The 18,050-nt window shown below is 50.6% G+C and overlaps 1 protein-coding gene across 1 annotated transcript in view; it reads right to left on the reverse strand.

Moving 5' to 3' along the window:
- Positions 1 to 1,411: 1,411 nt before the first annotated feature.
- Cotl1 (coactosin like F-actin binding protein 1) overlaps positions 1,412 to 18,050 on the reverse strand; it is a 34,617-nt gene continuing 17,978 nt past the window's right edge. The window contains exons 3-4 of the mRNA XM_050165271.1: positions 16,439 to 16,596; positions 1,412 to 2,562 (exon numbers count right to left, since the gene is read on the reverse strand). Of these exons, the coding sequence (XP_050021228.1) occupies positions 2,452 to 2,562; positions 16,439 to 16,596 (269 nt within the window). The 3' untranslated portion in view covers positions 1,412 to 2,451. The remainder of the gene's footprint in view (positions 2,563 to 16,438; positions 16,597 to 18,050) is intronic.

Consider the following 18,050-nt stretch of genomic DNA (forward strand, 5'->3'; position numbering starts at 1 on the left):
GCGGGGGTGGGGGCCAGCCTGGGCTACCTCAGACTTCGTGCTTCTGCTCAGCACCTCCTCTTATGGAGTCACCTGAGCTAACCTAACCTCGCTCAGCCTTGGTTTAATCTCTTCTGCGGTTCTCTAGGAATGGGGAACAGGAGATTACATCAGACTAAATCCAGGGCATGTACCCCCAGGGAAGAGAGAGGCATTTCCCCCCAGTCTGGATGGCACCCCGAGACCTGGAGTGGCACACCCCCTTCTAGCCCCAGATAACCCCTGGAGTTTATCTAAGCAGAGTGCCAGGGTCCCACAGGAGGGCTGGGTGAAGTTGTGGAACAGACAAGTCCCCAGAGACCAATCAGCAATAGAACAGAAATATATACCATAGCCCCAGGCTGGCTTCCTCCCTGGCTCTCCTTCCTTCCCCACCCTACGAAGGCCTCCAGCAAGGGCAGGATAGACGGAGGGCAGGAAAGAAAGGCTTGCAGGTATAGCCAGGTCTCAGCCTTTTTTTCCTTTCCTTTTCTCTTTTTTGAGACAGGGTCTGCAGCCCAGGCTGGCCCTTGTGAACTCACTATGTAGCAAAGGATAACTCTAAACGTCTGACCCTCCGGCCTTCTCAAGGGCTGTGATTCCATCATACCCAGCTTGTACAGTGTTATCCACTCTTCTAGGAGGGATTCAGAGCTCAGAGAGGTTAACCTTCCTGAAGACACACAGCTAAAAACAGAAAAGTAGACGCTGGGAGCCACCAATGTGAACTTCCCATGGATGGAGTCACCTCTGGCTTGTGCCACCGGCCAGCATTGTCATGGCCTTGTGACAGGGGAGGCAAGCTGGTCTCTCTGATCTTGTTTTTATAAAGTGAAGATGACCACCTATGGTTAAAAATTCTTAAATCTGAGCCAGGAGTGGTGATGCGTACCTGTAATCAGGAGGTTGTGGCAGGGAGATTGCCACAGTCTAGGCTGCAGTGAGGCCCCCTCTCACTAGACACAAAACAAAAGGCATATATCTAAGGCTGGCTGTGGAGACTAAGACCTGTGAGTCCAGCTTCTTGCGAGGAGAGAGGAGGATTACAACTTCAAGGCTTCCCTGGGACGGGGAATGAGTTCTAGGACAACCTGGATCCCCTGGGCTGGAGTTACAGGCAGTTGTGAACTGCCCAACGTGGGTGCTGGGAACCAAACGTGGGTCCTCTGCAAGAACGTGAGGAGGGTTAAAAGCTACTGAAATAGAGCAAGCTGATACACATCTGTAACCTTACCATAGCGGTGACGGCCAAATGCAAATTAGGAGTTCAAGACTGTCCTACATGAAAACATCTTGGATAAGGAAACCCTGGCGCCCAGGGCCCAGAGGCTTCTTCCACAACACCTCAGTCTGAATTTGGAGAAACACACACACAAAAAGCAGACAGCCCAACTCGTTTTTCTTGAAAAACACATTTATTTCTGTAAACTGTTGGAATGCCAGAGATGGTCCTCATAGCCCAGTCCAGTGCAGTCTTCTTCCCCAAAATGAAAAGAGCGAGGATAAGGAAAAGAGCTGTCCTCACGCGCTCACGAGGGGCCATGCCCGCCTCAGCTTTTCTTTCAAAGCAAACAAAGCCATCTTTTCGAATGTGTGGTGCAGACTAAGATCGCAGCCACTGTCGCCTTCCAGGTGCCAAGGCCTGCGCTGCCTTCCGGCTTGCAGGGGACCTTTCCACCCTGGTCACCCTGGGGGGCCCTGAGGTTGACCCTGAATTCCCACCACCGCTGGACTCAGACCTCTCAGATTCAGAAGGACTTCGCCCAAAGGGTAGTTTAGACCACACGGCAGAGCCACCGCCAGGCAAGATTTAAGGCAAATTATCACTTCGGACTCGGTCCACACCAGACCTAAACCTGTCCCTGCCAAGCAGCATCTACCAGATTTACATAGAGCTTAGGCCACTCTGAACAGGGTCGGGGTGGGGCCTAGAGCCATGTCTAGGGGGCTCCGAGGAGCGTGTGTGAGCTCATGAAGGCTGTGGAGTATGCACAGCTCCGGGCATGGTGGCCGGCAGAGGGCTAGCAGGAAACAGCCAAGGCAAGCTGGGATGGTACCCACGTCAGGCCCCAGCAACTGGAGGCCAAGGTGGCTCAGCTCAGGCAGGCCACAGTGAGGGAAAGGGAAATGCCCGGCCGAGGGCCACTGACAGAGGCACCTGGGATCTGATGGTGCACATGGCCCTGGCACCAAGATGACTTCTCTTTAAAACAAAAAGGGGGCAGGTACTGAATGATGCTTGGTGAGCTTGAGAGGGTCACAGAGGGGCGGGGTGGGGGACACAACACACACAGGAGTGGAAGGGTGGGGTTTGCACACACTGGTGGCGCCGGCGCCTCTCATGGCTCCTCCTCCCTGGTGGGCTGGTGACTCTGAGGTGGCAGTCTCCACCAAGGTGAAGCAGGCAGATGGCTCTGAGGTGTGGGGCTGGAGCTACTCTGTCTGAGCATCGTAATTGGCCCCTCCGGCCTTCTTCAGCTCACTCCTGATGAAGTCTTCCTCCAGCTCCTTCCGATCACTGATCACAAACTCCTTTGCAAAATTCTGCAAGGACAAAGAAGAGCTCAGAGTTTCTGTGAGGGAGGAGGGGGGCAGGTCCAGGGTTGCCCAGGCAACGCAGCAGGAAGCCCTGGCACCCCAGACACTCGCAGAGGAGTGCAGTAAAATCATGCCAACAGAGCCTGTGCCAGAAGCCCGATCAGATGGACAGGAATGCCATGTCCTCTGGGCCACGGGTGAACCCGAGCATGGCTCCTGGACTGTCTCATCCTGGCTGTGTTACCGTGGACAGGTCCCTCTCAACGGTCGTCCACCTTCTTCAGCTCTAAAAACCCACCAGGGAGGTTGTGAGGTTGGAAAAGCAGGTCAGAGAAGGAAGGGGAAAGAGAGGCTAGACATGATAGCACATACCTGCCATCCCAGCATGCAAGAGGCTAAGGGCAGGGGAACTACCATGATTCTAGGACCAACCTGAGCTACATAGTGAGACCCTATCGCAAAAAAAAAAAAAAAAAAAAAATTCACAGGACGAAGGGAACAGCAAAAAGGGGGGCTCTGACTTGTGGCTACTGCTCACCTACATGTGTTACTACTGCACCCAGGGCTGGGAAAAGCCGGGATAATAGGCTCTCACACACTGGCTCAACCATTACCAGGCCTGAGTACACCAGGGGTATCCCAGCCTTTCCACCCACATTCAGTAGTGGGCAGGGCACTATTGGCATTCATTCTACAAACATGCCAGGCTATCGTTAGGAAACACACTGCTTCTGTCACTGCTTCGGGTGCAGGCTTTGCCCCATAACCCAAGGGCCTGGCCCAGGAGGGAAAATAAGTGAAGCAGGTGGTATCTTATCAGATAACACTGAGCCGTGAGGGTTACGTTATTTTATACGTAGATTATACACTACAATAAATCAAGAAAATCTCAAAGGAAGAAAAGAAAGCTGCCAGAAGCACAGGTCCAAAGATCGGGGAATTATCCACAGAAAGGAGTTGAAGGTGGCTGTGCAACCCTGTAAAGTCAGCACTGGGGAGCTGCAGGCAGGAGGCATGGGAGTTCATGGCCAGACTCAGCTACACGGAGTTTAAGGCCAACAAAGTCTTGTGGTAAGAGGAGCATGCACATGTGTGCGTGCACATACACACACACACACACACACACACACTGCACATCAGCACACATGCATGTAGCTTAACACTACACATCATAGAACATTAGAACCAGTCCTGGGGTAGGAATCTAGGGCTTAGTCTCCATAGGCAATGATCTACCACTGAGCAACATCCCCAGGCCTGTGGCACTGTTATCAGGACTTCTGTACACATGAACGCGCGCGCGCACACACACATACACAGTGCTCTGGTACCGAGACCAAGCCACGGCATCAAATATGAGACCCCAACTATGACCCTGGGACTGGACACCTGAAGATCTACCTAAGAGAAACAAAATCACCTTGGCTCCTAAGCACATGCCCCGATCTCATGGCAACGTGATTCACCAACAGCCAAGCACCCCAGATAGCTAAACAGACGAGATGAGGAGGTACATAGAGCTCGGGCGTCCCACACGGTGAAACATTAATTAGTCAGCAATGAAAAGGAATGGAGTTCAGATGCCTGCTGCAACATGGAGGAGCCCTTAAACATGAGCAGAAGCAGGCAGACGCAAAGGCCACCCACTGTCTGGTTCCCCTGACAGGAAATGTCCAAAAAAGGCAACTCCACCGAGAAAGCAGATCAGAGGTGACCAGGGGTGGGAGAAGAACAGGAAATGACAGATACCACCTAAAATTGGACGTGGTAAAATCAGCAGAGCTCTTAGAGATGACTGTAAACCAGGACGGGCCGGAAAGTCAGCTTTCTCTATGCCTGAAGTACGGCTCTGCCCAAAATCCCCCCAAGAGCAACACTTAAAATCCCCGAAACAATCAAGATGTTTCCAGTCTTCATTTTACAGACAAGACAGAGTTTGAAAACCCACCCAAGGTCACAGAGCTGGGACTGCCTCCTTGGACTGGGAGTGTGGCTCAGGAGGAGAGTGCTTACCTCAGCAGGCACGAGGTTCTGGGTTCAATACCCAGCACCCCCCCATCCCCTATACTATTATACAGATATAAAGAAAAGATGGCGAAAAGAAAAAGATCTTTGGAACTAGGGAGGAGTGGTTAAAATGCTTAATTTTACATCAAATGGCTTCCACATCAATAAAAACAAAATAAGCAAAATTGCCATAGCAACAGGAAGATCAACCTCTCAGCTTTCTAGATACCATGAGCAAGGCTGCCAAGACATGGAGGGATATGGAAGAGGGGTTAGTATCAGTCAAGAGGAACTAGTATTAGTCAAGAGGGACTAGTATTAGTCAAGAGGGACAGCCTCACACACTCTCTGAGTCCACTCTGATACAGTGGCCTTTTACATGGTTAAGATAAGACCCCTGGGCAGAGCTGAGACAGCTTTGTCCAGCCCCTTCCCACCAGCCCCACTGGCCAGCACTGCTAAGTAAAAGCATGTGACCCAGACAATGGAAGGCAGCGGGCCTCCATCAGAAAGAGAATTGAGAGCTGACTTGTGTCTCAACTCCCAGCTCAACCCAACAGCACAGGGGAGGGGCAAGAGTGTCCCAGCAAGGAAGCCAACAGGCTTCGAAGCCTGCAGAGGAAGTTCAAAGTCCCCTGCTTGTGGACTGCCATATATGGAAATCTAAAGAAAAGAACCTGAAGTCTGTGTCAGGAACAGGCGATAAGGGTTAAGAAATCTAAAGGGAAGTGTTAGGGGCTGGGTGCAGCTCCAGCTAAAACCACAAGAGTATGAGCCATCACATGACAATCAGGCAGCCTGGTGCTCACACCTATAATCCCAGATACCTTTCATCCCAGAACTCTGGAGACTGCCCAGGACCTTGAAGCCAGTTTGGGTTCTGTGGCAAAACTGTCTCAACAAAACAAAACAGGGGCTGCGGATGTTGCTCAGTAGGTAGAACACTTGCCCAGCATGTAAAGAGCCCTGGGTTTAATCCCCAGCACTGCACAAACCAGGCATTATGGTACAGGTTTATAATCCCAGGTAGCAGCAAGAGGATCAAAAGTTCAAGACTGGGTGGGGAGATGGCTCAGCAGGTAAAGGCATTTGCAGCCTACCCTGATGATCTGAGATCCCCATAGTGAAAAGAGAGACCAACCCCTGTGCATTGTGTCCTGGCTCCATGCCACTGTGGTGTGCACAAGTCTACACACAAAGGTAATAGATGTGAAAAAAAATTAAGGCCAACCTCAGCTACATATGGAGTTCAAGACCAGCCCAGGCTACCTGACTGTCTAAAAAAGGAGATCAGACCAGCGAACCATACATAGCAATAAATGTGAATGGGCAAAATGACCTAAGCGCTCCCATATACCCTCGTATATATAACACATGCACACATATACACTGTCTCAAACCATAAAAAAATAAATGCAACCTCAAATTTGAGGTGTGCTTAAAAACAAACAGCCATGAAGCGAATGCTTCCAAGTTCACACAAGTTTACAGGACACCCAATGCTCCACCCACACGATGCCTTGCTGCGTCAGTCACACGGAACGTTCTCTCCTCTCTGTTGCCACAGAAGACAGGAAGAAGGAGACATGACTGAAGGTGTGCTTGTACTGTGGCTGCCTGCAGAGCCCTGAGCCAGGACTTCAGGAGACGGTAACTGTGGAAAAGCAGTATGGGGTGTGGGTCGTGTGCTCAGCACCCTGTCAGGACATTCCACACCCACTGTTTTGGGGGAACTCCAGAGCTAGAGAGCAAAATGAAGAGTCCTACCTCTTAGTTGAGTGGTTTTCTCTTCTAGTGACCAAATAGGCATTTAACATTTCTGAGGTCACTGAAGCTCAAGCGATGCCCATGGTACCAAGGCAGACCGTGGATTTGCCCTGATGCCTTGGGTTGATGGTCTCATCCACAGTCAGCCAGGCTGCGGCCTCATGGTGAGCCTGGCTGGAGGTTGGCTCTGCTCCCCTCACCCCACAAGAGCCCAGGAGGTGGATCTGCACCCACACTGCCCAGTGAAGTCAGAGATACCTGCAGATGCTAGAGGAGATGCTTCCTCTGGGGCTCCCATCTCCCCAGCAGCAGACTGGAAGATGACAAGGCCCGAGAAGTCATTCACTTACCCCTCCATCCACAGTGAGGACAGCGGAGGCTTCACAGCCTTTGGCTAACACCCATGTTACATCCCCTCAATTGCCCCAACCCTGCACCCGGGCCCTCCAGGAACCTTCCAGATCTCAACACCTCCTATGATTCAACTCTTCCCTGTACATCCTCCTCAATGAGGTTTCCCCGTTTGCAGCCAAGCCTATTTATGGGGTCCTGTCACCCATGGACAGCCCTGATAAAAGCTGAGGGTACCTCTTCCCCACTATTCCAGGGGCAGTTCCTTCCGATCTGAGAAAGTGGGAGAAGTAGGCATCCTACGATGGCATCCATGATGGGCCAATAGGGCATTGCCCCCACAAAAGGCTTGACACACATGGCACATTCTTCCCTTCTCGGGTATGAGTTCTACACAATGTCCCCAAACGTATGACTTGGGCACGGTGCTGGCTAGTTTTATGTGGATTTGATACAAGCTAGAGTTATCTGAAAGGGGGAACTGCAATTGAGAAAACAGCTCCGTAAGATCAGACTGTAGGCAAGACGGGAGAACATTTTCTTAATTAGTGATTGATGCGGGAAGGCTCGACCCATTGTGTGATACCAGTCCCTGGGTTCTGTAAGAAAACAAGTGGAGGAAGTCATGAGGAACAAGTCAGTATGCAGCACCCCTCCACGGCCTCTGCATCAGCTCCTAAGACAGGCTCCTGCCCTGCTTGGGTTCTTGCCCTGACTTCCTTCAGTGATGAACTCCGATATGGAATCCTAAGCAAAATAAACCCGTTCCTCCTCAGCTTGATTTTCGGTCATGGTGTTTCATCACAGTAATAGAAGCCTTAAGACAGGTACTAACCTCAAAACTTAGAAATGACCCCCTGCACCCTGCCTTCACTCCTACTAAGTAAGCAGTCAGCTTCAGACCTAAGAGGGCCAGCAGCACCACCAGGGAGTCTCCAGTGGCACAGGGGAGTCGCCCTCCTGGTATGTTTGTAAAAAGAGCAGAAACCAAGCGAATCCCTGGGCAGATGAAGCCTGATCTGGGAGCAATGCCAGGACCAGAAAGAGCAAAGAGCTACTCACCTTCATCACTGGGTGCTAGCCACCAAGACGTCACCTGTGCCAAAAGGTCACCTGCCACCACGCGCGACCCCTATACACACACGCAAGTCATCTAAGAGCCACAAGGAGAGGAGGTGGCAGAACCCAGGCCTGTCCTTATTGAGAAGTGTTTCGATGACATACATGCGGCCTTATGTAAATGTCACACAGCAAGTGACATTGCAGCAGCCCTGAAATGCTGCCAGTTTACCCACAAGCAGCACTCACAGCCCCTGGCGCAGCCTGGCCATCAGGTGTGTCACAGGTCAGCAGCAGCAGTGACCAGCACACTGCAGTTGTTGGTGACCAAAAAGAACACCATCTATTCTGCACGCAGAGTGGCCCCCACGGGACAGTGTCTCATCACAGAGTCCTGTGGCTGCCCTGCTCGGGGGCAGCAGGGCCTGGCAGGGATGTAAGGGAATAAATGTTCCTCCCTTAAACCTGGTGGTGGCTTCATGGGTGCTCACAGGGGAAGCTTGCAATGTTCAAAAGTCACCCAGCTGTAGTTGTTCTGTGGTTCAAGACAAAGTGAGAGGATGGAACCAAAGGATCAAAACCCACTAAACCCTGCCAAGGCCAACCACCCCCATTTCTGACAGAGGAGCGGAGAGGGGAAGTGACTCATTTCAGGTCACAAAGTAAAGAGCCCCAAGTTAGGTCTGCCCTTCCTCCTGGCCCTCCTCCAGGCTGGTCTACACTGTCTGTCTTCACCCCCACACCTCCATTCCAGAAGCCCCAAGGCTGCCCAAGTTACCCGTAAGAGTCAAAAGCACAAAGTGCCAGTCTGAGTAATGTTGCCTGAGGCATCTGGTGTTGTGTCCAGGACCTGCGCATTCCTCCCAGGTCTCTAAACAGGGACTTTCCATATCTCACCCAGTGGGCTTCTTCAAAGGAAGAGGCTCGGGGCTGGAGAGATGGCTCAGTGGTTAAGAGCACTCACAGTTCTTCTAGAGGACCTGGGTTCGATTCCCAGCACCCACAGGACAGCTTACAACTGCCTGGAACTCTACCTCCAGGGCATCTGACACCCTTGCACAGACATACATGCAGACAAAATACCAACGCACATAAAGTAAAAATAAATAAATCATTACAAAAAAAAAAAAAAAAACAAGGAAGAGGCTCTTTCAGCCAATGTTCAGTTCTGGCAGCTTCAGGCTTCCATCAAAATGGCTTGTAAGGGTGGTTGAGGACAGGCTTGTCCCACAACCCTTCTCAGACCCCAGGTTACTCTCCTTGAGAAAGTGATCCCAGTGAAAGGCGGTTAGGAAATAGGTCTGCGTAAGCGTGCGAACACACACACATACACACACACACACACCACAAACACACACACACACACCTCTGTTTGCAAGGTTAAATTACGTATGTTAAGTATGCATGCAAGTATTCTCCTATCCTTGATTTTAAATTGTCTGCGCACCTCCTTTTCACCTCTAGGCTAACCTTGAACTTGCTGGTAGCCAAGAATGACCCTGAACGTCAGACTTTCCACCTCTCTGGTGTTGGGATTACAGATGTGATTACAGTACCTGGTTTATGTGGTGCTGAGGACCCAGTGAGCTAGATCCCCAGCCCCCAACTCTTTTTTGAAGGGCTTCCAACTGCCTGGCTTAAACCCAGTTTTCTTGCTAAAGCAGGCTGGAAACAGGATTTAGTCTAAGCTGCTCCATGCTCTGCAGCAGCCTGGCCCTCCCGAGTCTCAGTTCCTCCTCTGCAAACAGGAAGAGAAACAATGCCACATACTGAGGCCGTAATGAGGGTCTTGGAGTCTGCACTGAGCCTGCATGTTTGCTGGGTGCGCCCAGCACTGGACAAGTGCTGACTGGCCCTCAGCTGATTTGTGAGTGATGTAGCTTTCCCTTTAGCCTCAAGGCTTCAGGGGAGCTTAGGGTTTAGTGGCTGGGCCCTTTCCTTGTTCCCCAGAGTTTATTTTCAATGAAGGGCAGCCCTGGGGCTTCCTCTGGGTAAACATGGAAGATGCTGGTTATGTCCACCAACCCAGTGGCAATCCCCAAAGCTGGGCTGGGAGAGCTACAGAAGTTGCAAACCTGCTAGGGAAGAGAGGTGGCTACCACTATACCAAAAGCCAAGCAGAAAAACGCCACTCACTGTTCCCTGAAACCTATATGCTTGTTTAATACTCACTATGGCCATCACTGGTCCATACCCTGGGAGGCTAAATTCCAATGCTGTGGCTCTCTGTAACAGAAGAGGAGCAGGGGCTCCAGGAGGCCCCAAACTCAGTATTCAGTGGCTCTGGCCCTGTTCTCCATTCTGTGAAAGAGAAGGGGGGGAGGGTCTCCCAGCCTTGTTCACCAGCCATCCAGGGGTCTGCCTATGTCTCTAGAGCATGAAGATAAAGATGGTGACAATGTCCCACCGTGGACACCAGAATTCATGGGGAACCAACATAACATCTCAGCCTTGTTCTAGGCTTTGGGAACATCCGGAACCAATAAAAATCTCCACTATACAGGGTGGAGAGTCTCTGCCACATGCACGAGCTGCTGCAGGGCGTGGACAAGTCACCTGCTGGTCACAAACAAGTGCCTTTCACCAACTGGAATTCCGGCAAGAATTCTAAGCCAAAGACCTCTGAGTGCAGAATAAAGACAATTAGTCCCCAACAGCCCCTCTTGCCAGGAGAAAGGACAACCTCGCAGGAGGCTAAGCAGAAAGAAATCGAAGCTCACAGCAGCCGCTGGCACTCCACTGTCAGCTCTCCCGCCCCCTCTGGGCCCTCCTACACCTATTCAAATGTCTGAAAGACCAAGTCCTTAAAACCTGACCAGCAAGGTATAATTTACTCAAAAAGAGCAGGTTCTTAAAGCAGGCATGACTCATTGGAGAAGGATGAAGGCAACAGATGGATCAGAAGGTCAAGTTTCTGACAGCTTTGGAAACAAAGATTCCCCCTCCTGCTCAGGGAGAGAACCAAGGGCACACCACAGGTGGGCACGTTATGATCTGGCAAGGCAGCTGTCCCCAGATCCTGCTGTGCGCAGGTGTGGACCAAACCAACTCAGGGCAGTTGGTCCCATACTGGGAAAATGTTGTGGAATATTCCTATAACTGGGCAGAGATGTGTTCCATTTGTTTATGCTGCATTTGTTTAATTATATAAAGCTATGCTGTATCTGCTTCATCTTGCCTGCCTAAGGCACCTGATTGGTCTAATAAAAAACTGAATGGCTAATAGCTAGGCAGGAGAAAGGATGGGGGACACTCTAAGCTCAAGAAGAAGGAAGAAAGAGAAAGTGACAAATACACTGCAGGCAGCTTTCAGCCAGCCAGACATGGAAACAGCAGAAAAGTAAGAAGAGGTGAAAAGCCCTGAGGCAAAAAATAGACAAAAAGAAACCGGTTAATCTAAGTTAAAAGAGTTAGTCAGACATCTTGAAATTTGCAGGCAAATGGATGGAGCTAGAAAACATCATTTTGAGTGAGGTAACCCAGACCCAGAAAGATAATTATCATATGTACTCACTCATAAGTGGTTTTTAAACATAAAGCAAAGAAAACCAGCCTACAAATCACAATCCCAGAGAACCTAGACAACAATGAGGACTCTAAGAGAGACATACATGGATCTAATCTACATGGGAAGTAGAAAAAGACAAGATCTCCTGAGTAAACTGGGAGCATGGGGACCTTGGGAGAGGGTTGAAGGGGAGGAGAGAGGTGGGGAGGGGAGAAGAGAAAAATGTAGAGCTCAATAAAATTCAATTTAAAAAAAGGGAGTTAGTCAGAAAAGAGTTAAGCTAGGCCGAGCATTGAAAACTAGTAAGAAGTTTCTGTGTCATGATTTGGGGAGCTGGCTGGTGGCCCCAAAGAAAAAGCCTGGAACTAGGCAGTGATGGCACACGCCTTTAACCCCAGCACTCAGGAGGCAGAGGCAGGCGGATCTCTGTGAGTTTGAGGCCAACCTGGCCTACAGAGCTAGTTCCAGGACAGGCTCCAAATCTACACAGAGAAACCCTGTCTGGACAAACAAAAAAGAAAGAATGAGAAAAAAAGAAAAAAAAAAGCCTGGTACAGGAAAACATCCCCCTTCATAGTCATCTCTTTAGTATATGAAAAACTGCCTAGGACTTGCTCCTCTGTCTCCCAGATGTTCACCAAAGCCCTGACCTCATCTGGTCTGACCTCTGACCCTATCTAGTTCAGGGAAGGGAAAGGGATAGCAGACATACTCCATTCTCTGCTACCATGTCTGTGGCAGACATCACAAATCAATCATGGCACCTCCTCCGTCAATATTCAACTTCAGAACCCTTCTTCGTCCAGAGCCCAAGTAGTCCCTACCTATTGGTCAGCTAACGGGGTAGAGGCCAAATCCAGGCTGGGTCTTCATCTTATGACTAATCAAAACTGCCTATGGCTGGGGAACCAGCCTATGTAGCAAAACCCTCACCCAACACGTGAGATACCCTGGGTCTCCAGAACCACAAAGACAGAAAGAGAAAGCATACAATTTCTTGTTCCCAGCCACATGCATGCTTGGGAATTTCATCCAAAGAATCAGTAAACAGAATTGTTTTAAAATGACAACACTTAGCCTCAAAGATGTTCACTGTCAGCAAATACCAGATGTGTTCATAATTCAACAGAAAATGAATACATAAGTAAACAGGGCTCGCTTAATTGGTAGAATGCTTGCCTCGCATGCGCAGACCCCTGGGTTCCATCTCGGCACCGAACAAACAGGGTGCAGCGGCACACACCTATAAACCTCGCCACTTAGGGAGGTAGAGGCAGGAATTTCAGGGGCCCAAGGACACCTCAACTGCATAGTGAGTTCAAGACATGTCTCAATACTATATACCAGCACTCCCCATTGCAATTTCAATCCCATTGCTCAGAAGAGGAAACAGGGATACAGGGAGGTGAGAGGCCAGAAACATGATCTTCTTCGGGAGCTTCTGGCCAAGGCTGGCTGAGGTCCACAAGAGAAAGAAGGCACATGACTAACATTAGACTCATGTCTGGGATAGGCACTCACAGAGCAGGGCCTGGCTACTGAGCCTAGGGGCCACACAGGCACAATCATGTGTGGTGCAGGCCTGTTTTGAAAGGGACTTTGTAGAGACAACCAGAAGACAGAAAATGGAGAGGCACCGGAAAGGGGGCAGGCAAAGCCTCAGAACACACACCCAGGGAGCTTGGGCCTTGGAACACTATAGGGAGGCCTCCCACCTTCAGGGAGCTGGCAAGCAGGAGTTCCATGGTTCTGCGTTGGGCATGGCTACTAGGCAGCTGGCAAGTGCCACACACAGGCACGCTGACCATGGGCTAGGAGTAGGTCTAGAGTCTAGTGAGGGGGCAGCAAGCCACAGCTGGCACAGCACAGTCTTTTGGTTGAAGCAGCTTCGTGTGCGTGCTGGACCTCTCCTTGAACAAAGCCAATGTAGGCTCCACACTGTGTTTCAGATGACGCCCCACCTTCAACATGGTTTCCCTTTGGTAAGTAAGTAAGATGGCTTGGCAGATAAAGGAGCTTGCTGCTAAACCTGCAACCTGAATTTGATCCCAGTCCCCAAAACCTACATAGTAAAAGGAAAGAGACTCCACGACGTTGCCCTCTGACCTCCACATGCACACATATACCCACATATCATGCACACATACAGAATATTGTTAAACTCAATAAATTAATACAAAGAAACAAAAGTGCGCATGATAGCCTTTTGCAAGGCAGGCCTGATCCACTCTCTGATGTGAGGCAGCCTAGCCTGGCACCGGGAAGTCTCCCCTGCTGGCCACCACATTGTCCCCACAAGCCTGCAGAGGCACCACAATAATGGGCAGACATGAGTGCGGCAGAGTGATCTCAGCCAGGGAGCAGTCTGTCCGCTCAGCACATTCCCCAACGCAGGGCAGCAACTCAGCCCAGCTTCCTGCAGCCTCTGCTGCCCTGCGGCTGGTGGAGAAGGGGACTTTTGTCTAGTTTTCCCAGGCATGGACCTTTCAGTGACCTTTCTGACTTCCAATCCCAAGCGGGCCTCAATCCCCAATCCTCCTGCCTCCACACTAGGGTGCTGAGGGTACAGGCATGCACCTCCATCTGGCCAGGAATCCCAGCTCCTCATCTGAGTGACACCAGCATACCTCAACTCCCATCATGCCTCTGAACTGGATGGGACCTCAGGGTAACTCAAACCATAAAGCCCCAGCCCCACCCCCAGACGGCAGTCAGGGTTCTTTGAAGGGACCCAACTATCACAGAGGTAGCAGGCCTCTCTCTTCTGGGGTCCAGACCTTGAAGGGTCACTGAAGCCTGGATGTTCCTTCTGCTGGGTAGAGGGTGGCCAAATCCAGAGAGAAAGAGAACAAACTGGAGATGAAAGCTCCCTGAGCCTGGATCCAGCCATGATTCCCTGGTGCCCTCACCTCCCCCTGTGAAGAGCCAGCCAATTCCACTTAACTTCTCAGAGCCTGCAAATCCACGACTGAAAACCAGTATTCCCACCATGAAGGTGCCACGAGAGAAGCCAGGTCCCCGAGTCACCTCCACTTATAGCTCTACTCTGCCACTGTAACCATTCAGGGTTCGCAGAAACCCGGGGCTGGGACTGCAGCTCGGCCCCGGCTGGAACCTCAGCACCACGAAACAAGCATACAACAAACAATTAAATGAACAACAGTCTAGTCGCGTCTGGTAGCTCATTGTCACACTCAAACCCAGAGGAAGAAGTCTGAGGGCAGACTGGGCTACAGAATGAGGCCCTATCTCAACAAAATTAAATTAAAATGAGATGATAATGGGGCCAGCAGATAACTCAGTGGGTAAAGGTGCTTGAGGTGAATCCGATGAATTTGATCTCTGGAGATCAAGGAAAGACAGGAGAGAACGGACTCTGTAGTGCTGTGCACATATACTCAGTGTTGCACATGGGGCACACACACATACACACAAATGCAACAGAATTAATTAAAAACCCACTTTAAATCAATAAAGCTGACCCTCATGCTTATAAGCCCTGGAATCCCTCCTAGGGTTCTACAAAGGCCATCCAGCAGGGGCTGCAAGCTGCTCAGGCAGTAAGATGCTCACATAAGGACCTCGCTTTAATCCTTAGAACTCAAAGAGAAAAGAAAAAGCTGGGTATGGTCAGGCTCCACCTGACTCCAGCACTCAGGAGGCAGAGACAGGGGAATCTCTGTGAGTTCCAGGACAGCCAGAGCTATATAGCAGAGAGAGCCTGTGTGCTGGATAGTTTTATGACAGCTTGTCATAAGCTATAGTCATCACAGAGGAGAAAGCCTCAATTGAGACTATGTCTCCATAAACACTAGCTGTATAAAAGTCTGTAGGACATTTTCTTAATTGGTCATTGATAGGAGATGCCCAGCCCATTGTAGATGGCACCATCCCTGGACTGGTGGTCCTGGATTCTATAAGAAAGCAGGCTGAGCAAGCCATGAGGAGCAAGTCAGTAAGCAGCACCCCTCCATGGCCTCTGCATCAGCTCCTGCTTCTAGGTTCCTGTCCTGTCTGAGTTCCTGTCCTGACTTCCTCCAGTGATAACAGTGACATAGAAGTGTAAGCCAAATAAATAAAGCTTTTCCTCTCAACTTCTTCCCATCATGGTGTTTCATCACAGCAATAGCAATCCTAAGATACCCTGTCTCAAAAGAACACTTTTTAAAGGCAGCCGGTGTGTCACTCAGGGAGCCAAGGAAGCCAAGGGAAAGTACCACATCGTTAGTTTGTTTTTGTTTCATTTTATGTGTATGGATATTTTGCTTACATGTATGTCTGTGCATCACACACATGCAGTGACCATGGAGGCCAGAAGAGGGTGTCAGACCCCCTGGGGCTCCAGGGGCAGGGGGTTTGTGAGCTCCCACATGAGTGCCAGGAACCAAACACAGGCTCTCTGGAAATGTAGCCAATACTCTTAATCACTGAGCCATCTCTCCAGTCCCATTGTCTGTCTGTCTTTCTTTTTTTTTTTTTTTTTTTTTTTAAGACAGGGTTTCTCTGTGTAACAGCTCTGGCTGTCCTGGAACCTGGAACTTGCTCTTGTAGACCAGGCTGGCCTCAAACTCAGAGATCCGCCTTCCTCTGCCTCCCAAGTGCTTGGATTAAAGTTGTGCGCCACCACTGCCCTGGTCCATCGTTTGTCACTTGGCCCTGAGCAACAGCCAGCCTGAAGGATTGAAGGGCTGGCCACATCTACTCTGGTCACTGAAACAGCAGTTCTGATAAACTAAAAGAAGGAAGGCCTCTAGGTTTTGGGAAATCCTTCTGCATGCTCATCTTGCTTCACCAATACAAATTCAGATTTCCCTTTCTTCGGGTGGCTCCTTACCCAAACCCACAAACAACCTCACCATCTATGGTGCTGTGGACACTGCTACCGTTATGCTTTAGTTACCAAACTGTGACAACACGCCCCACTGTCAATCATCAGGTGAACGTGCACCGACCTGGAAAGGACCACATCCGCTCCCCTAGGTCCCCATGGCCACTGCTGGGAGCCATCTACACTGGGACAGGCAGAGGTCTCCATTCTGGTCATCTTGTCAGCCCCCTTCTCCTTGGGCTGCTGGCTGTGAAGAGCTGGATTCCAGCCACTATGTTTTTATGTGTGGCGGCAGAGTCCACCCCATACCCCCCATCCCAACTGGAAGGTGACCCTTGCAGACACGCAGCATACCACATTACCTGGACCACCTCCTTCACCAGCGTCTTGTCGGTCCCTGTCTTGGCTCGCTGCAGCCCACTCACGTCCTCCCCTATCCACGTGATGAGGGCAAACTTGGACCTCTTGCTCATGGCATCACCGGTGGTAAAGCGCACAAAGGCAAACAGCCGGACGTCATCTGTAGCCAAAACAAAGAGAACGTGGTACTCAGTAAGGACCCCCTGACACCATCTCCCTGGGGAGAGGCCACAGGCCACAGGAGTGCCCAGTAAGAAGGTGGAAACAAGTGTGTACCCACAGACCTCAGCAGCATCCTCTCTGATGCCTGCTTCACAGAGGGGAAGTAGAGGCATAGCCTGGTCATGTGACAATTGATGGTGAGACACATAGCTGGAGGAATGTTGGGATTTGTGCTCAGGCCTCCCTGGCTATCACCTCTATGACCTTCATGGGCCAAGACTCAAAATACGAATGTTATTTTGAGATAGACAGTCACCACTTCAGGCTGAGAATGCGGCTTAGTGGGTAGAGGGGTTCGCCTAGTGCGCCTAAGGCTCTGGGTTCAATCCCCCAGCACCTCCTAAACCAGGTAAAATAGCTCATGCCTGCAACCCCAGCATTTGGGAGGTGGAGGCAGGAGGCTCAGAATTCAAGGCCAGCTTGGCCTATAGGAGATACTGTCTCAGAAAACCAAAGTTGCCAAATCATCTTAAGGTTCTACCCGGATTAGGAAAGCCACTCTGGAGAGACAAGAGCCAATGCAAGCAAGGGTGCCTACGACAGGACAGTGAAATCCATGACATCGTCCAGCTGGAAAGCCAGGCGACTTAGGCGGCTTATGCCATGCTTGCTCATTTTCAAGAGAACTCCTTGGGTGGTTGCTCCACTGAGCTACGTTAGAGTTCTACCGTTACTTTGCAGTCTCTCCCAAAACCCATGCCAAGCACAACCTCACCAAGTTCCATCTTCCACTGTCTGCTCCCCACATTTCATATGAGAGGCAGTGGTAGTGTATGCTTTTAACCCCAGCACTCAGGAGGCAGAGACAGGCGGATCTCTGTGAGTTTGAGCCCAGTCTTGTCTACAGAGTTCTGGGACAGAAACCATCTCAAAAAACTGGGGGGGGAGGGGGGAGAAAAGGGAAGGGAAGAAAAGGAGATGTAGGACTAGCTAAGTCACTGTGGTGTAAGTCACTGTGGTGCGGGTGTGCCATGATTTACAGGGTGTACACAATACCCCCGGCCTCCACCACTGAAGACCAGAGCATCCAAGCTGTGACAGGCAAAAACACAGCCACACTCTTCAGCTGTCCCCCGGGGACAGAACCACCTGTTCATTTGCGGGGAGCAGGGGGCTATCCGTGAAGGCAATGTTCAATGGACAGAGGTCAGAGGACAGGGGTCAGAGGTCAGAGGACAACTTTGCCAAGTCTGTTCTCTCTGTTCACCGTGTTGGTTCCAGGGGTTGAACACAGCCTGCCAGGCCTGGTGGCATGCGCCCTTACCCACTGAGCTCTCGCCAGCCCACGCAGTTTGTACTTGCATGACACTATTGTAGGAATAGTCTACATCTTTCATTTTTTCTTCAAAATCCGAATGTCTGACAGTTGGAAACTTCTAAAAAATGTCACTG

This window comes from Alexandromys fortis, unplaced genomic scaffold, assembly GCF_014885135.2.
Source record: "Alexandromys fortis isolate MF-2015 unplaced genomic scaffold, M_Fortis_MF-2015_v1.1 scaffold_165, whole genome shotgun sequence".
Classification (NCBI taxonomy): domain Eukaryota; kingdom Metazoa; phylum Chordata; class Mammalia; order Rodentia; family Cricetidae; genus Alexandromys; species Alexandromys fortis.